At 49.1% G+C, this 18180-nt stretch overlaps 1 protein-coding gene across 2 annotated transcripts; it reads right to left on the reverse strand.

The window, feature by feature from the left end:
* Window positions 1-427: 427 nt before the first annotated feature.
* DISP3 (dispatched RND transporter family member 3) lies at window positions 428-17838 on the reverse strand. Of its 2 annotated transcripts, none has more exons than XM_057382171.1 (20): window positions 16911-17838; window positions 15498-15717; window positions 13928-14064; window positions 13360-13494; window positions 13005-13165; window positions 12502-12641; window positions 11629-11774; window positions 10014-10175; window positions 9442-9603; window positions 8883-9005; window positions 8145-8281; window positions 7469-7650; window positions 6890-7020; window positions 6618-6790; window positions 5748-5874; window positions 4785-4930; window positions 4284-4443; window positions 3796-3909; window positions 2636-2802; window positions 428-1952 (listed from the first exon to the last, which is right to left on the reverse strand). In XM_057382171.1, exons 1-20 carry the CDS (start codon window positions 17836-17838, stop codon window positions 1590-1592), a joined length of 4014 nt encoding a protein of 1337 aa, XP_057238154.1. In that variant the 3' UTR covers window positions 428-1589. The 2 variants fall into 2 exon arrangements, with proteins under 2 accessions (XP_057238154.1, XP_057238153.1); XM_057382170.1 differs by having other exon boundaries at window positions 6618-6793.
* Between the last annotated feature and the right edge of the window lie 342 nt (window positions 17839-18180).

The following is an 18180-nucleotide window of genomic DNA, read 5'->3' on the forward strand; positions in this document are numbered from 1 at the left end:
ACTCCTCTCTCCAGCTYGGGTAACTTTGGGGACACCTTGGGGAACCTACTATAGAAACAAGTATGTGATCCAGTTTCACAGAGATGACACAATATGGTGTAAGACTGGCAGGGATCAGAGCAGGGATGCACTGAGCCAAGTAGAAGCAGCTCAGTCTCTCAGCAGTACAGGCCCCACAGTTTGGCTGGCAATGCGGATGCACTTCCTGGAATTTTCATCTTAAGAAGAGAGGTTGTTCCAGACAGAGAACACAAAGCCACCAGGACATGGACGCTGCAAAGAAATGGAGTCAGGCTGCTTCCTGGTCACGTTACTCTATTTGGCACCCTTGTAAATAATAGTTAATGCATCTTCAAGTGGGCCTGACCCCCCGCTTCTGTTGAAGACCAGATGTGCTGTTTATCAGCATACACTTAGCTATTTCAATTTTAAAAGTATGATAGAACCAGTGATGCTTAAAATGTACTTGTTAATGGCACCAGTTTGCAATTTCATTTTACTYGGATATAAACCATCTGCTCAGAGCAGACAGCAGCTGCAGCTCTGCTGTCCGCGTGTCTTCACACAGGAGGGTGTCTTTGAGCTGCCACAGGGGATGCTGTGCATAACACCAGGTATGGGCTCTACCTCATCMCAGGGGTTACCTTGTCCTCTGGCTGAGAGCTGACTGCTGTGARCAAAGAGCTCTGCAGGGACCTCGGGGCTGTTTTCACTCTACCAGGAAGAGCAGAGGCAGTGATTGGTAGGTGACMAGTGGACTCTGGGCATTGAAACTGCCTTGGCCTCACTACTGAGATGTGGCTGAGGACAGCAGGCTGCTGAGGGCACTCACAGACATGTGAGATCTCAGTACAAGGTGCGCTGTCCCCTCACAAAGAAGGGGAAAGCCACATGTCCCAGTGCCCTCTCCAAATGATGAGAGCAGTCACTGCAGGTGGTGCCACACAACAGCTCTAGTTTGGATCCCAARATGACACCCATAAGAGCTCCTGAAGAATTCACTGCTGGTATGGCTTGGGTACAGGGCCTGGCAAAGGGATCCAGACAACRCTGTTGCCCAGTCAGTCCCCCAGCTCACTGCTGTTCTCGAAGGCTCAAATAATGAGGCACAGGCTTGGTGTGGGAGTAGAACATCACCTCAAGAGTCATCATTGCAATGCTGACCCTGGACAAGCAGAGGGGAAGGGCAGAGGGAAGGGTTTYTGAAAGGATCAGATGGCCTTCCCAAATTCTCCCCGTTTAGTTTTGTGATTCCAGAAAGCTCTGTTTGTTAAAAATAAATTAAAATAACAAGAAAAGGAAAAAAGAAAAGTGGAAAGAAAACAGAGAGAAGGAGAATTCCTCCTCCCCTACTCACGGGCTGAGGTATTCCCTGGGCAGCCCTCACTGTCCATCATCCATCCATCACTACCCAAAAATAAATACAAGTTTAGAGCAAAACCCATTAGAAAATAAAGTGCATCTGCAGTTGAAAAACTTCTGGAAAAAAGGGATTTTTTTTCCTCTTTTTTTTCTTACAAAAAATATTCTTTAAAAAGAAAAGAAAAAAGGGAGCAAGAGGACAGAGCATGTTGCTCCTGGCCTGGGGTCTACAGAGCTGTCCCATTGGGGAGGGGGATCTTAAATCCACTCTTGAGCAGGGTGAGGCAGATGCAGAGACCCAGCAAGCCAGCCAGGAGCACCCCCAGCACAGCCTTGAGACARGAAGTCCTGCTGCGGGTGAAGGTGCCGGGCCCCATGATGCTCAGCAGGGCTGTGCTCACAGTTAACGTGTACAGGATGGAGACTCCCGTGTTGAGGGCAACGATCTTCCCRAACTTAGCAAAGGGGGCAATGATGCAGAAGAACAGCGGGACGGTGGCGATCACGGTGGTGACAGCGCTGGAGACGATTGCCACACCCACATGCCGGACTGCTTCCATYGTCCTCCACTGCCGGCACGCTGTGGGGTCCTGGTAGAAGGGACAGCAGTGTTAGCACAACAGGCAAATGGGGCTAGACTGATATTTTAGGCTTTGAGAGGGTGGCTTAGCTCATAGAGTCCCGGTCTAGGACGAAGAGGCTGCCTGAGTGCAGCTCAGACAGTTCGTGCCATCTCTGAGCACACTGAACAAAGAGCCACAGGGTTAAAACTCAGCACAGGCAAAGGCTGCTGGATTTTGTGCCTCCTTTCCACCACATSAGTCTGATTGCTGGGCCTACACAATACAGCCACTGCATGCAGACACTACACCTGGCGAGATCCCAGGCTTTTGTGGTCTCCATCTTCCCAAAGAGACAAAATATGTTAACAAGGCTGAAGATAAGCTGAAGTCCAAAAAAGCAATTTTCAGAGGTTACAGAATTAGTATAGAGCTGTTCCAGCACAGACTSTCTTCACTTGGACATGAAAAAGGGTTTCTGTGGACACAGCTGTGGCCAGTAAGAAAGGGACAACCATGTGGTTGGACCRTCATTTGGGTTTATTGTACTCAGGTACACAAGCTCACAGTCCAAGCAGTCAGCTGGACAAGCAGCAAATACCTCAGGGATGTCTGAGGGTGCCAGGATACATTCCCCCTTGCCCATCCACAGCTGAGGGGCATGGAGGGCACAAGAGGAATGAATGCAAGGCTGTAGGAGAAACAAAGCTCACCTCTGCCTGGTGGAGTGGCAGGTTCTCCCCTGCCAGCAGGTAGCCCTCCACCAAGTGCACGCAGTAATCAACAGAGGAGCCAACAAGGATAGAGAGGGAAATGGCTTCCACAGCTCCCATTTCCCAGCCAGACCAGTACATGATGGTCACCACAAGGCAGACAACTCCTGTATGAGAAAGGTGTTGTTAGGCAAATGCAAAGGACTCTGGGRCTGCTGCCCAGGCCTACTGATACACATCGATCCTTGGGGAGTTTGAAATCATGCCCTGCAGAACTGTGTGCCAGGCAGCCTGAATCCTAAACACACTCCCCCTGCCACACAGCCAAACACTTCCCTCACCTCCCCTTACCACAGGGATCWTTCTGTAAGGTGATCAGATCTGCTTGGGCTAGTGGGACACCTAGTTAAATATCAGGCAAACTGACAGACTGATGCCAATCTAGACTAACTCTTGCTAAATGAATCCAAGCCCAGAGAAGTGTCCATGGGAGCATAMAAGCACCACAGGGAAGTGAGCCTGTTGTTTTGTTTGCTGGAGTTACGCAGAGGCTGAACACACTTTTTGAAGGCAAGAGTGCTGTTTGTGAGTAGTGTGTGGAAGACTACGTGGTTTCAGAATGATAGATTTGATTTTTAAACTGAGAAGTTTAGCAACACACTTAGACCACAGTATCATCAAATCACCAGCCAGGGAGAGGAAACTATTTACAAATTTGCTTCAAATACTAAGAAAACTGCTAAAATATTCAACATTTAACATCTCTYACTTCTTGGAAACAGCAGCCATGGTGCATGTTCTTGGAAAGTAGTGCAATTGTTATTCAGAGCATGTGGGACTTAATCACATTATACATAACAGGTAGGGATGGCATTTGTGTAGCTAAAACCCTTATTTAAACAAATAGAAGGGATTTTGTAGATAAAACACACTGGGAATTAGACACACAAATCTACTTTCCCAGTGAGGTTCCTGGCTTTTTTCTGAGAATTTCTTCTGTTCACTTAGGCACTCTGTTCTCCAGGACTGCCTCCTGGAAAGCCAAAAGGTTTTACASAGAACATAAGCACTTCAGTTCAAATCACCAGGGACTCAGCAGTGCCACAACCCACCAATTTCAAGAAAAGAGAAAGCCTGAYACATTAGAGTTAGTGTTTTACCTAAGATGCTGAGCAGCACTGGCAGCAGGAGGAGGATATGTGTTGTGAACACTGCCACAGCAGCTACACAGATGACCAGTGAGAGGACRAGACCATACAGGGCACTCTGCACTCCTGGAAGAAAACAGCTGATTTGAATCCTGGCATGTGACAACTGGGATGAGAAATGTACCATGTTCCTGCTGGCAACAAGGCAGACACAGACSCATGGGGTGGGAGATGGAAAGGAGAGGATGAAATTGGAAAGAAAGTGATTGGTTTCTTGAATCCCACATCAGCAGAGCTGAGTCCCTTCCCTTATTTCATGGGCTTTGCCTAGAATTTTGACAATACTCATTGCTCAGGGCAGGAACAGGTTTTAGGAGTTTGCACAGCAATGGCAAGGGACTGCCGATATAACCCATGCCCACCATAGGGAACAAAGTGTGCTGTGAAGATACATCACACAGCATGGGTTCCCCAGGGAGAGAAACACGGCAGTCACTTGCCTATAATCTCCATGAAAATCTGCTTCCAGTGCTCACAGGTCTGGAAACCATGCCGGAGAGCAGAGCYGTCTGGGAAGAGCTGGAGTTGCTGCTGCAGGAATGTCTCCCATTTCAGATAGTCAGCATATGTCTGGAAGGACGATTTCCCCTTGTAGGTTGTCTGTAACAAAATGAACACATCTCTTGTGTCCTGCTGTTTGGGTTGCATGGCAAGGGAAAGGGCAGAACARGCTAGCTTGAGTGACAGTACCAGGCAGAACTGGCAGTGGCATTTGGACAAATCTGCCACCAGCTTTTTGCCTGAGCTAATTGTGGCATAAACAGCCACTTCTAACAACTTGTGAGTGCAGGCATATGTCTGCAACAAATGCTAAATAAACACTAAATTATGGCTGCAAGTGAAAGTAGCCAGTGCAGAAAGGGCAGAGCTAAACCCCCAGAAGTCACAAGATGAAATTGCCACCRGAATGACAATGTCACAAGGTGATGCCATGTGCTCACCGATTCAAATGCCATGGAGATCCACTGCACTTTCCCATCCTTCACCCCCACTGCCCCGTGAGAGAGCTGTCCAGGCAGCAGGTTTGGTTCAGGGATGTTCTTGCACTCAGGGTGCAACATCTGCAGAAAGGAGGAGATGCTGTAACCTRGAGAGAAAGAAAGAGCAAGGGATGGAGCGCAGAACAAGGAAAGGAAACACATTGGAGCAAGGGGATGAAATAAACCCCAATCAACCACCCAAATTGAGAGCCCTAAGAGAACAGCAGGCCCCATTTGTCAACAGCTGCTTCCCCTTGACACTGTTTTTTCCAAAGCCTTTGAGATCTCCAGCACCACAGCTCTCAGCTGCTGTAGCTTGAAAGGACACTGTGCCATCAGCATGGGACAGCACACTGCCACTGCTGTTTGTCCCCAGCTGTCAGCAAGCAGCACAAAGAGCAACTGCTGACAGCTGTCTGCCTGGACTGACAGGGATTTGCTCCAGGCATGAAACTGGCTTTTTGTCTGAAGCTAATATACACTTCCTAGGCTCAGCTCCACAACCTTGTGACCTCTGAAGYTGGGAGAGATGGTCACTGCTCAGGTATGCAAAGCCACAGAGACAGGGAATAGCCTCACTGCAATGAGATCAGCTGTGATTTCATTGTTTTTCAGGAGCTACTAAGAAGATATTTACTGAATCAAAAGATTGCATCTCAAGCAATACCCRTAACTGGAAAGAACAAATGCAATTCTGTCCTTATCTTTCTGGATTAAATCCCAAAGAATATACCCAGTATCTCTAGCATTAAATAGACCATTTTTCTTTCTTTCTGTCCCAAAAAAAGCATATGATGTGTTCTAGAATGGTCAAGATGCCTTGGGAAGAAAAGCAGACAGCAAGAAGCAGTCACCCTATCTGGTTTGCTGTTGAGGACCCCAGCCTAAGCAAGCACAGGCAGAACTAGAGTTAGTCCAGCTTACCCGAGGGCAGGCACTGAGCCCCTCCAGGCTTCACCAGCTCAGAGTTGCTGGCGATGGCTTTGCAGAGGCGGCACAGGTTGCCAATCTCTTTGAAGAGGTCAAAGCTGTCATCATAAATAACGCTGCCCTTTCACAAGGAGACACAACGACAAGAGCACCACACGTGAGGCATACACACAGCAACTGGCATCCCAGCTTCCTGCCCACCCCACTGCCTGCATTTGTCACAGCCCCTCAGAGCAAACAGGCAAAAGCTGATTCTGAACAGTAACCCCAAATCAAAGGACAGGAAAAACAGCTGAAAGCTGAAATGCGTCAGCCAAGCCAAGCATAATTTTTCCAGGAGAAGGCTGTCATGTGTCAAGGTAACTTAGGTAACTCAGATCTCAGAGATAAGCTGTTTCYAGAAAAGTCACATTTAGTAACCTTTCCCTGGAGTAACTGATTTTTATTTTTTCCTGTTAATGCTTCATAACAAGATATATATTACAGAAAAATATCAGTTCCGTCAGTCTTAAATTTGTAGTGAGATTTTGTGTTGAGCTCAAGATAGGTGTGTTTCTAAAATCCTCAAGAAAGCCAGATTTAGACTTAAAATTAGAAGGTTATATATTGCACTCAGTGGGTTTTTCTGAGAAGTCTGAAGTGTTTTTTTCACTAAAGACTTCCTGATCTCCATTATTTTGTCAATTTGCTAAAATAGGACTGTACTGGCTCATCACAATGTTACCATCTCTGCCTTTCAATCCATTCAGACTGCTGGATCACCCTGGGCTGTGGGTGTTAACTAAACACCATCCAGAGAGCCTGTCCCTCTCTCACCAGCCCCAAGCATGCCTGTCCAGCATGCCAGACCATGTGTACGTGTACCATGTCTCCGATGACGTGGTTGTCCAGGCGTCTTGTGCGATTAACACCTCTGATTCCAAACACTACAAACACCATAGCGCCGGTGTCTACCAGGGGCCGCACCGCTGGCTTCCCACAGCCTGTGTTCATGCATGGATTGAATCCAGATGTGGCCGACAGCTTTGCTTTGGGTGCTGCTGTCAAATACAGAACAAAGGTTGATTATATTAGATGGCAAAAAAGGTGTGACTCTCTRGATCTGGGCATGTTTGGACAGGGCCTCATCAGCTTACCTTTCTCACTGGGAACATAGAGGATGCCTTTGGTGGGTCCATCTGGGCTAGAGCTGAGCAGACAGCCCGGAGGTGCCACACATACTCGRCCGTGGTAAGGGGGCTTGTGTGACTGGGCGAAATACAGTTTCCTGTTCAGCAAAGAAAATTTGTTATGGAGAACCAGAGGTAGAGAAGCTGATGCATCTGAAGTATTACATAGAAACAGACATTCTCAGGGTCAGAATGAAAGGGAAAGGTGAACATCWCCAGACCTGTATCCCTAGCCATTGCATATTCTGTGCTGCCTGTTCAGMCCAAGAGTTCAGGTGGGTAAGGGTAAGAACAAGATCAGCAATGTCTTTCTGYCACCCAAAGAAGCCCCCAGTCACAGTCATGCACCTCTTAAGCCTTTGGCACATTAATGATGCTATGGGCCTACCAAATGACTGAAGAGATGGGGCATATATGCAGCAAAGCACATTCTAAGGCCATCAACTGATTGAGGGCAGGGCTAGCACTGGCCATTAAGCACCTCACATCAGCATCTCAGCTGTAAGGTTTCCGCTTCCTGGTCCTAAAGGGGTTTTGGAAAGTTACCGTGTTCGCTGCTGCTCCTTGGAGGCCACGTAGAAGCTGAAGTCAAACTTCCAGCCCTTCTTGGTGTCACAGGACAAGGTGGTCATCATCCACTTCCTGGGGCTCGTCTGCTTAAGCAGCCCTACTGTGGACACACAAGCTGTCAGCTTCCTGGTGAAGTTACCGAAAGGCACTCTATACACCTAAGCAATGGATTAATGAAAACAGATACTTAACTCCACAGGGTTGCAGCCCGTTGCACATTAGCATCACACTCTCCCCTCCTCCCTGAGCATTGGCACAGCCACACAGAATGAGCACCACAGGCACAGCCCCCAGCCTGCCCCTTTCCAGAAATGGCCAGTGTGTGACAGGACCCCCATTCCCAGGGGCTTAGGCTGAATGGTGGCTGCTCTGCCCAGGGTGAGGGACATCTGCTCTAATGACACCCACAGTTCTGCTCCCATCACTGACAATCACCTCACAACAGCAACAGGTAAGWCTTGTGGCACTCCAAGGTATCATCTTGGATGATGCCAAGCACAATGCCTTCTGTGTAAATTACCCTACTTTAGTGCCCTGAAAATGTCACCCAGAGCTACGCAGGACACCATGGAGAGACAGGAGGAGGCTCTTGTGCTCACCTGCTGAGTGCTGCACTCTTGATAGAGGGGTCCAACATCCTGGCCTGACTCACCTGGAATGAAGGCACCTCCCCGTCTCCCGGTGACACCATCTGCCAGGGTGCAGGGACACTGGCATTGAGTGAGAATCTGTAAATGGCTGGTCTTCCCTTGCTCCTGGACTTGGAAATGTACACAGTCCCCTGGAGATCTGAAGAAAAAGAGGGCATGAGGTTTGGCGGTACTTCTCAATCAGCAAACCCTACAGACATGGGCAGAGCAAAGGAGGGTTCCTTTGGTCTGCTGTCTGCTCTGGGACAGCAGGCAAAACTTCTGCCTTCCTGCAGCACAGCAYAACTTTCAAAGGCTGTCACAAATATATCCTGAACTGTAGTAATTCCTGATGGCTTATTGATTTATGCCATCTTGGGACCTGGCCCAATAACTGTTTCATCCTCAAAATCCCCTGCAAAACAGGCTGAAATTATTCTCTTTGTGACCTGCCAACAAGATTGTGAACAAGACTGGGATGTAAAAGCTCAGAGTTCCTTGCCCTGTACTCAGATCAGAGGGATATGACACTAGACTGTACTGCCACCTGGGTAATAGGACCATATCCTAGAGAGCAGTAGGAATTCAGAGAAAGGGGGACTCTAAAGATGCCCCATACATCCAGCACCAAGCTCTGTAGGGCAGGCTCTGAAGAGAATTATTCCCCATCAGCTATTCAGAGAGCATGTGGTTTAGTTTCTACCCCAGTGGATCTTTGGGCCCTGGCCCCTAATGTGGTAGAGTCATCATACCCCACTCACCTTGCTGCCCRGTATCACTCATGCTGCCTTTGCTTCCCCAAGGTGATCCTGAGCCCCTCTTCCTTTTTTCCAAGGAAGTTCGGATGTTGTTCTGCAAACTGTGGGGTTTTTCCTGAAACAAACCTGTCCCACAAGGTTAGTCAGGGAGGAAAGATTGAACAGCATGAGAAAAAACCTACCAGACCTGTGTACACCAGAGACTCTGCTGCTGAACACCAAACCCTGAGCAGGCAACACAGTGCTACAGACCCTCAACTGGGCACTGATATGAGAGCAGCACTTATGAGTAAAGCAGTCAGTTTTCATGGTCTGTGACATGWTTGCTCCAGCAGAAATACTCAGGCAGTCCCTGGCTAAAGCACAAGATATTTTTCTAATACTCCACTCCTACAGGCAACCCAACCATCCCACTCCTAATGTGTGCCTCCCTTCCACAGGGTCAATCCAATGTCCAATGAGATATTTGAACATTATAGGTGTCTGCATCACATTTCAGCTCCTCCAGTCCAGAGGCCAGGCTGAGCCACACCCACCGTGGTTTGGGGATCAGTGTTCTCACCTGAGCAGGTAATGCAGGAGATGCCTTCAGCACTCAGGTTGTATTTCAGGTCCAGTAGCACCTGGATGTTTGTGTCTGGCCGGAACAAGACTGGAGCACGGCTAGCTGGGTGGAGGCGGCTAGCAAAGAATATGGACAGGAGCAGCACAAGGAGAAAGAGCCCTGCAAGGAGAAACCTGGGTAAGTGTGGGACCCTACATGCACTTTGCACTTCAGACACACTCACAGAGCAGGCATGTGGTAGAAAGATGGAATTTTCAGATGGAAAAAGAACAGCCTCTATAGCACACTGGTAGCTGGGCTTTCTTGTAATAAGCCCCATGCCTGGAAAAAACTCGATCAGGATTTGCCCCTTTAGATGTGAGTGAAAAGCAAGTGATGGTGTGGTGGTGCATTCCCTCCCCCACCACCTTAGAGACTGACTGTTCTGGCAGCATTCTTCTGCTGTATTAGAAGCCAGTTACTGCGTCCCCTTTCCCACCTCTTGTCATTAATAATCAAGGCTTAGAGACTGATTGGAATGTCAAACCCTCTAAAATYCATATAGATGGAATACCTGCTTCCTTCCTTACCCACAATCACCCATCTGCTTTTCACTGCAGACCACAGCACCCAGTGTTCCAGCAGCTCTTGCAGATGAGTTATCAAGTGAGCCCGGTTGCTCTTCTCTGCAGAGAGCTGCAGATTTTCTGGCATCACAGACACCATGGGGACATCCCCTATTTCCAGGGAGACTAGAATAGAGAGAAATCAAAAGCAGTCTCAATGTCAYGAGTGTCTCTCAGAGCAATACACTCTCCTTTATCAAATCTTCTGCCAGGTGCTGTACAAGTCGCTCAAGCTAAAGACATGGAGTAAGACCCAGGCAGAGGCAGTGACTCACAGAATGTTATAAGAAGCATCTTTTTCAAGTCACTGCCATGCAACAGCTACACTTGTAAATCCATAGTTCAGTCGAAACCTATGTTTCAGGTTATTCCTTGTTCTACCAAATTCCACAAACACTGTCCATAAGGTCACAGGGACACTGCATGCTTCTKAGGCCAAGCAGAATTTGTCCCTGTCCCACTGAATACATCTAACTGCTAATTACAGCTGACCTCTTCCTGACTGCAGCCTGGCTCTTCCTGATTCTCTTCTCTCCAGCTCAGAGATGCCAAGGGAACTGCCCCCTTCTCTATGTGTGAAAAGTGGGCACTTGCTGTCATAGGATCCATCATGCCTGCCACACCATAGAGCCAATGTACAAACTGTGTCTGGTCACCAGCTGGAATAATCTGCTTTGCTTCTTCACAGTTCCCTGATGCCATGGGGCCCTGGAGGAAAGCATCCTGCTGTTTGCAGGGAAGTGAAGGATTGTTTCCACACATCACCACTGCATCTGACTCTGGCATACTAAGGAGAACTCTTGCAGCACAGAGCCAGAGATTCTCTGCCTGTCTTCCAAAGGCACCTCAGAGCCCACTCTGCAGCAAGGGGTCTGCACATGCCATGGAATTGATCCASTTATCTCCAGTTCCATTTTGCCTCTAGGTCAGAAAGATACTCACTGCCCAGAGCACTGCTGTTGGGGATTTTAAAAGAAAATATCCCGGCAAGCTTTAAAAGCCAAGTACAAGAGAGCATGACCCTGTAAGCACCTTTTTCTTGAGACTGGGGCTGTTATCTCCTGCTAGCAACAGATAGGGAATTTCTGGGCTTTTTTTTCTAGATTGCTTATGTTATCTCAGGCAAGTCATTGCCCTCTTCATACCATGATGGAGGAGCTGCTCTAGGGGCTTGAGGCTGGAGAACAACAGTGTTCTTTCTCCTGCTTCCCAAATGCAGTGCTCCAAATGGCAGGGACAAGGGGAAAACTTTACTCCAAGGTGAGCAGTCCTGGTGCTGTGGATTAGATTTTCATGGCTACATCCATGTCACAATCAGTGATTCCAGACAGAAAGCAGACAATGGTAGACCCAAGAGAAGTAGCAAAGTAGTTAGAAARCATGTATTGACACCCACTGAAGGTCTCAAAGTGACTTACAAGGAATACTGGGTTCTGACTCCTACAACATCCCATGATGGCACCATCTCCAGCTTAAAATYTGGGGAACTGAGGCAAGGACCACTGTCAGGGGTAGGGAGAACTGCAGGATGAAGAAGGCAGTGTGATCCCTCTGAAGGCAACACACAGCAGACACATACCAGGCTCCTCCTCCACGTTGAGCAGTGGGATGTCATCRTCAAGGTAGGGAAGGGTCTCTCTGCCTGTTCTGGAAGTAGCCTCCGAGGCAATGAAGAGATTTTCAGCCAGGTGCAAGGCACTCTTTCTGGTGCACTTCTGACTACAGCTGGATCAGAGTAGGAAAGGAGACAAAGGCAAGAGTTTTAAGCTGCATACCATGTGAAGAGTTACCAGTGGGGTCCTTCTGTGGCAAGGAGAGCAGCAACAACCTGCTCAAATTATTTGGAAAGACAACAGGCAGGGCCATGAGCAAATTCCTAAGTGCTAGAAGAGTAGGAGCTAGGCTGCATACACAGAGCAGGGCTGAGCTGTGGACACCATGCTGAATGACAGGAGTTTCAGCAGTTAATCTCCCTGCTAGTGAATAAAATCAGGCCAGGTCATCTACAGTGATRAAGAGCAGGGGAAGAGGAAATGTGCTGACTTCCAAACACAAATCTCTTTGTCCTTCTTGTGTTCACAGGCAGGAGCAACGGTGATCTGCCTGCTTCGCAGGGCTTGTGTCTCCACTGTTTGAAGGTTCAGCTGTGCATTAAGTGCTCTGAGGACAAAAATGGCCCAATACTCCATAGGATTCAACAAGAGGATTGACTGACATGGCAGAGTCTGGCTYATGGAAGGTACCTGTGCATACATCAGAGAGAATGAGATGGCAATTAGACCCTTCCATTTTGCTCCAATCTGGAACAGCAGAACTTAAATCTCCCTTCTGTCAGAGGCAAAGCCAAACTGCCTGAGGGGAATGAGGATAAACTGATATGATAGGGAAAGAATTTGCACAGCTCCTTGACTGCAAATCCCATAACTTCTTACCCACAGCCTCCAGGGCTCACCTGTCTTGGCAGGAGCTCTCTAATGGGGACACATAGAGGGTCCATATTCCAAGAGCAGCTGGCATGGTGAAGAGCACAGCTACCCAGCAGCAGGACACAATCAGCGACATGAAGAGTCCAAAGTCATGCACAGCTGGGATCTACATGAAGAGAAAGAACACAGGGTTGGGATCAACTGAGGCAGGACTGCTGAAGAGACAGCAGGCAAGGAAGAGATGTGTGGAGGAACCTGAGAATAGCACATGCTGACCTCAGTCATGGTAGTCAGCAAACCCAGTAGATAAAGCACTGAGACAGAGCCTGGTGGCTACTGAATCCTGTTTGATCAGTGGCACAGAAATATTTTCTAGGATGCTAATCCATTGCCTTACAGCAGGTAAGAGACAGAAGCTGCTGTGGCAGCCCACTGTGCTGAAGGAGAGGACAGATGGTGTTGGCAGGTTTCTGATCTATTAGGCCCTCTGGCAGAAATGGAAACCCCAAATCCCAAAGGTGCAGGGTACCTGAGAGAAGATGTTGGCAGCATATGCTGCAGCAGTGGTCAGGGAGGTGAAGAAGGTGGCCTTTCCTGCTGTCTGGATAGTGTGGATCATGCGCAGTCGCAGGTCCTTGAGGTGGGTGGCTTGGCGGTAGGTGTTGATGAAAACAAAGACATCATCAACCCCTGGAAACACAGAAGTGACACCTGCTRAAAATGTAATTTCCCCCTTGACATTTGACCTGCAAATATTACAGTTAAAGGCAATGGAAAAGGGCCTGAAAATTCAATCTGCATTTGCCACCATAACCCTCTTCTCTCCTGCAGGMAGGAGGCAGGGCAGGGCAGCACAGGTAGGCTTTGAGTAAGGATGTGCTTACCAATCCCCACGATGACAAAGGCAGCCACACCATTGAGGATACCCAGATACTGGATCCCAAATACGACATGGTACAGGAACAGAGCCACCAGGCAGCTTAGCCCAATGCTGGCAATGCCAAAGAATGACAGGAACACTATAGCARAAAAGAAACACAGAGAAAATAGTATCTCTGGCCACCCCCAGGAGAACAGACACCTCCCACCTGCCCTGTTGGGATACTGGCTCCTGTGAGTGTGCTGGTGACAGTGAATAGCTCAGGGCTGCAGGGGTACTGCTTGCAGACTCCTTCTCATGAGGCTCATGCAAAAAATTATATCAGATTTATGCCAGCATTAGCAAGATGAGAATTTGCATCTTATTCCTGATCTCCTGTGACTCTTTCCCTCACCCTGCCCACAAACCTCTGCTCTGGAGATTCAGACTGGCTTGCCCTTCTGCACGCTGCTGTGCCACACAACTGCACTGGTGCCAGGGCATCAGAATCTCTCCTGGGGCTTGCACAGACACAGTGAGACACGGCACATTTGGATTTGTGTTAGAGCAGGGCAGCCATGACTCCAGCCTACCTGAGCAGGACGTGAGGATGTAGACCAAGATAGCTATGCAGCTACTGCTGATGAAGGCCAGCAACATGTCATTGTTGAAAGTCCTCCTCACTTCATAGTCAAACAAATCTGTTCCTCCATACAGCACCTGGACTTTGCTAGGGTGAGAAGATRTGAAAGAAGAGAAATAGTTGAGTGCAAAAGGAGCAGAACCAGATGGTTTAAAGCACCAGACACAAAGGAGGTCACTGCTCTAATAAACTGGCAGTTCTCTGAGGAAACAGCTCAGAGCAATGAGAGCAGGTTGAACAAAGTTGCTGCTGAAGGTGAAATTCACACAGGGAAGGAGAAAAATAAAGAGCAGGTCTAATATTTKTAAAATTCCTCCAGTGCATGGTAGGTCTTAGGCACTAACAGACAGATTCTGAAGCCTTCAAAGCCAATTCCATCTGGAATCCTAATAATTGCTTATTATATTAGCACAGCGGATGCAGGCAGAGTGAGAGCTTAACAGAAACCATATGATTTACCAGCTTCTGTCTCTGGAAGCAGGCTCTGAGTGGAAGTAATCCAACACAATTTAACCAGGACTACAATAATGCAGTGCCATAGGAGGCTCTCAGGGATCTGTGCTTTGGAACTGAGCCTTGACCCAATTCYCTTTTGGCTTGTCTTAACCACAGCCTGCTCTGCCTGTCCACTGCTGAGAATGCTCCATGGCTGCCTCATTGCAAGTTGCTTCTGAAGATCAGCATCCCTTCATTCTGGAGCTACTGAGACTCAGGGCAGTAGAAAGCTGGAGTCTGAGAAGGTACAAAGACTAGGATGCTCTTTTAGGTCTATTTTATCTTCTCTCTCATAAGCACTGAGCAAAACTCTGYTCAACCAAATCATACAGACCTGGTGGTGAAAAACCCCTGCACTTCCTGAAACTTATCTTGCCCTGGAATTCCTCTCCCCACCTCTCTGTACAAAAAACAAAAGCAGAATTGGATCCATAGGCTAAGTGGCCTTGAGTAAAGACCATTTCATGCCTGCATCAGACCAGTGGTGGTCAAATTCAGAGCAGGAAGGCAGCTCTGTTTGAGCCAGTGGAACTGGATTTATGAGATGGAATCAAAAAGATCCAATGCCAGCCAAGGGCTCAGGGAAAGGCAGGCATAACATTCCAACTTTGTTCCCCTTTCGTTGTCTCTATTGGTGTCTCTGGCACATTGCTGCAATAGCAAGTGGAATTAAAGAGGAACATATGAGYGGTTTTCTGCCATATACTCCCCACCCTCATTCACAGCTCCATGCCTGAGCCCAGTTTCAATGGAGATGCTTTTTCTCTTTCATGTGGAGCATTATGCTATGGCCACTGTTCAAGACTGACCAGTAGCCTGAGCTCGCATGCCAAGCCTTCTTGGTGACTGGTGCTTGGTGACTTCCTGGTGAGGCCAAATGGAACATGGCTATCGGAGTGGAACAGGCATGTCTCCCCTGGTGTGAACCTTAAGGCAGAGTTTTTGCACCCTGAAAGGTCTGTTCAATCCTCTGCCCTTCCCTGCTCTTGTGCACTGCCAGCTGCCCTGCCTGCACACACCCTCACCTTGTGGACTGCTTGGCCAGCATGGCCACGTAGGTGATGACAAAGTTCTGGAACTTGTGGCGCTGCTCCTCCCAGCGATCCTCCACTGAGTAATAATTTGGCAGTGGTGCCCCAAAGAGGATCTCACTCCGCAGCAGGGAGCTCTTCATGTTCTCGGCAGACAARCCCTCATCCACATACCAGTAGAATTCGGGGTGGGTCATGGCCAGCTCCAGGGACCCTGTAGGAGAAAGCAGTGCCACTTATGTTAGGTGCTTGCTTAATTGTCTTGGCAAAGCACAGGATCTAAGCTGCCAAAGGGAAATTGGGAGTCATCCTTCATCAGAGTGATGCTAACTGCTGCTGCCTTCCAGAGACCAAGGCRGGCCAGAGAAACCTGGATTGCAAAGACTCACATCCTACTTCTGCTCTGTGACTGCATATCCATATGCAGTTCCCCACCAGGGACACATCTTTCACCTGACTGACCTGAACCACAGCACCCCCAGCCAACAACACTCCAATCAATACTCCCACTGCTGGATGCCCTTCCTTCTCATAAACTAGGACAATATTTTCTCCATTACACTTGGAAGCACAAGAACTAAACAATGCCCATGGAGGAGGAGTCCTGGCTCTGCTGTGACCTGGTACTTCTGCCATCTGTTGGTGTGAGGGAGGCAGAGATAGAAGCACTCAGCTAGTTCTGACTAAGAGACACTGCCTGTCCATTCCCAAAACCCAGTTCCGCAGAGTTTGTACCAGAAGGACCAGAAACTCTTTCCTATTTTGGTAGCAGAACCGTTACTGGAGCAGACAGTTAATTCTTTGCTTGCTCCCAGCATGGCTCCTTGCAAAGCTATGCTTTGCAACCTGGCTTGGGAGACAGATGGAGGGTGCATCCCACAGCCACATCACACCCACAGGCTCCTCATGAGTCACCTCTTTGTCACCTCTATTCTACTGGAGGTACTCAGTACAGGGCACAGAGCTGATAGGAGGAGGCAGGGTCTTTCTCCTCCTCTTCTTATGGGAGCCTTTCCAGTTGGTGACTCACAGGTTGCTGGAGCAGCCCACAGACCTCTTTAATCTGCTCTGCAGTGCAGGGAAGCTCATCCCTACTGTCTGTTCAAGCCCTGGCACTACTCTAGTTAACCACAGATATCTACAGGGGACAAGGGTCAGTAGAAGACATCTGTACCATACACCCATCACTTGTCCCTCTCCCTTGCCTGTGGGGGTCTGTGTGACCTGTGACTGGAGCTGCAGGGTTGAAAAGGGTGCAGAAAAGACAATTCCTCAAGGCACAGCCCAGCAGCATCTTCCTCYCCATACAAGGCAGTCACCCCTCTTAGCTGCACACCAGTGACTGCCTGAACCWGAGGAGAGACATTCCTTGAAGGTGCCAACCCTTGCCCACGGCCCTCAGCTCACCTTGGATGTCAGCAAGATCTTGTCCCATGCCATCRTAGTAAATCTTCCCTCCTCTCTCAGTGGGGAAGAAGTAGGTCATGAGGGAGCTGGGAGGGGAGCAGTAGGAGTAAGAGCCCAGGGGCAGGTCCTTCAAGACCTCATGGGGCTTCCAGCAGAAATCCCGGAAGCGAGGGTGGTTCATGATCTTGCGCTCAACCTCATGGATGGTSACCAGGCGCTCGGTGGTGAAGATGTTGTTCTCAGAGTCCCCCCGAGCCAGGAAAATGAGCTCAATGCGCCAGTGGGCATGTGTCTGTGTGTTGGCACTGATGTAAGTGCTGGAGTAGTCCCAACGTGAGGCTCCTCTTCTGATTCGGGAAGTGCGGTTTCCTGGGCTCAGGTGGGGCTGGGGCTGTGGGGAGCTCGTCCTGCCCTCCAGGGGACTGCGCTTGACCTGTGCACTCACCCCCAGATGGGAAGCATTGAGGTGAAGCTGCTGGAGCTGCTCAAAGATGAGCCTCTGCAGGGTTTCTGAGGTAAAGTCAGCCAGRTCTCGGCGGTTCCTCCCCCATGACCCAAACTGGGATTTGAGGGCCAAGGCAAGCGCATCGAAGCGCTGCGAGGACTCGTGGTTGCGGATCTCAAAAGCATTGTAGGAGATRTCAATATCCAGGGCTGGGTAGTGGAGGAACATGACAACAGCAAGCACAGTAGGGATGGCACAGCCTAGGAAAAGGATGAAGCCCGCACAGTAYGGGTTGGTAAACACCCAGCCAACAATATTCCAGAAGCCAGACACAGGCAGTGTGACACACAGGGGCCTGACCCTGCAGGGGCTTTTCCCATACAACAGAGCACCCTCTCGCCTCTTCTGGGAGCTGAAGGCTACCTCTTCATCTTCCTCCTCTAGCCAGACATCCTGTAACAAGGGGTCATCCTCTGTGTCCATGTCCAGCACCTGCACACAGGTAGAGAAGAGCAGTCAGCAAGGCCCAGCAGTCACAGGCACAGCAAATCCACAGAGTCCCAGCAGCAGAGCCAGAAGGGAAGCACGCTCCAGTTCCCTCAGGAGCAAAGCCATCATCCTTCCAAACCCCACAGATTTGCTTAAGCCACTGAAAGAACAGCCTCACCATGAGGTATCCTGCAATTTGCCTGGCAGAGGAACCAGAGAGGTAGAAGTTCAAGTGACAGTCCCAGAACCCAGTGCTGTGGCAGAGGAGGGCTCTGCATGGCTCCAGGGCACCTGGCATGGAGGCTGCAGGGATTCACAGTATGTTGCTCGCACTGC

Source organism: Malurus melanocephalus, unplaced genomic scaffold (genome assembly GCF_030028575.1).
Source record: "Malurus melanocephalus ecotype Western Australia unplaced genomic scaffold, MMel_1.1 scaffold_552, whole genome shotgun sequence".
Taxonomy (NCBI): Eukaryota; Metazoa; Chordata; class Aves; order Passeriformes; family Maluridae; genus Malurus; species Malurus melanocephalus.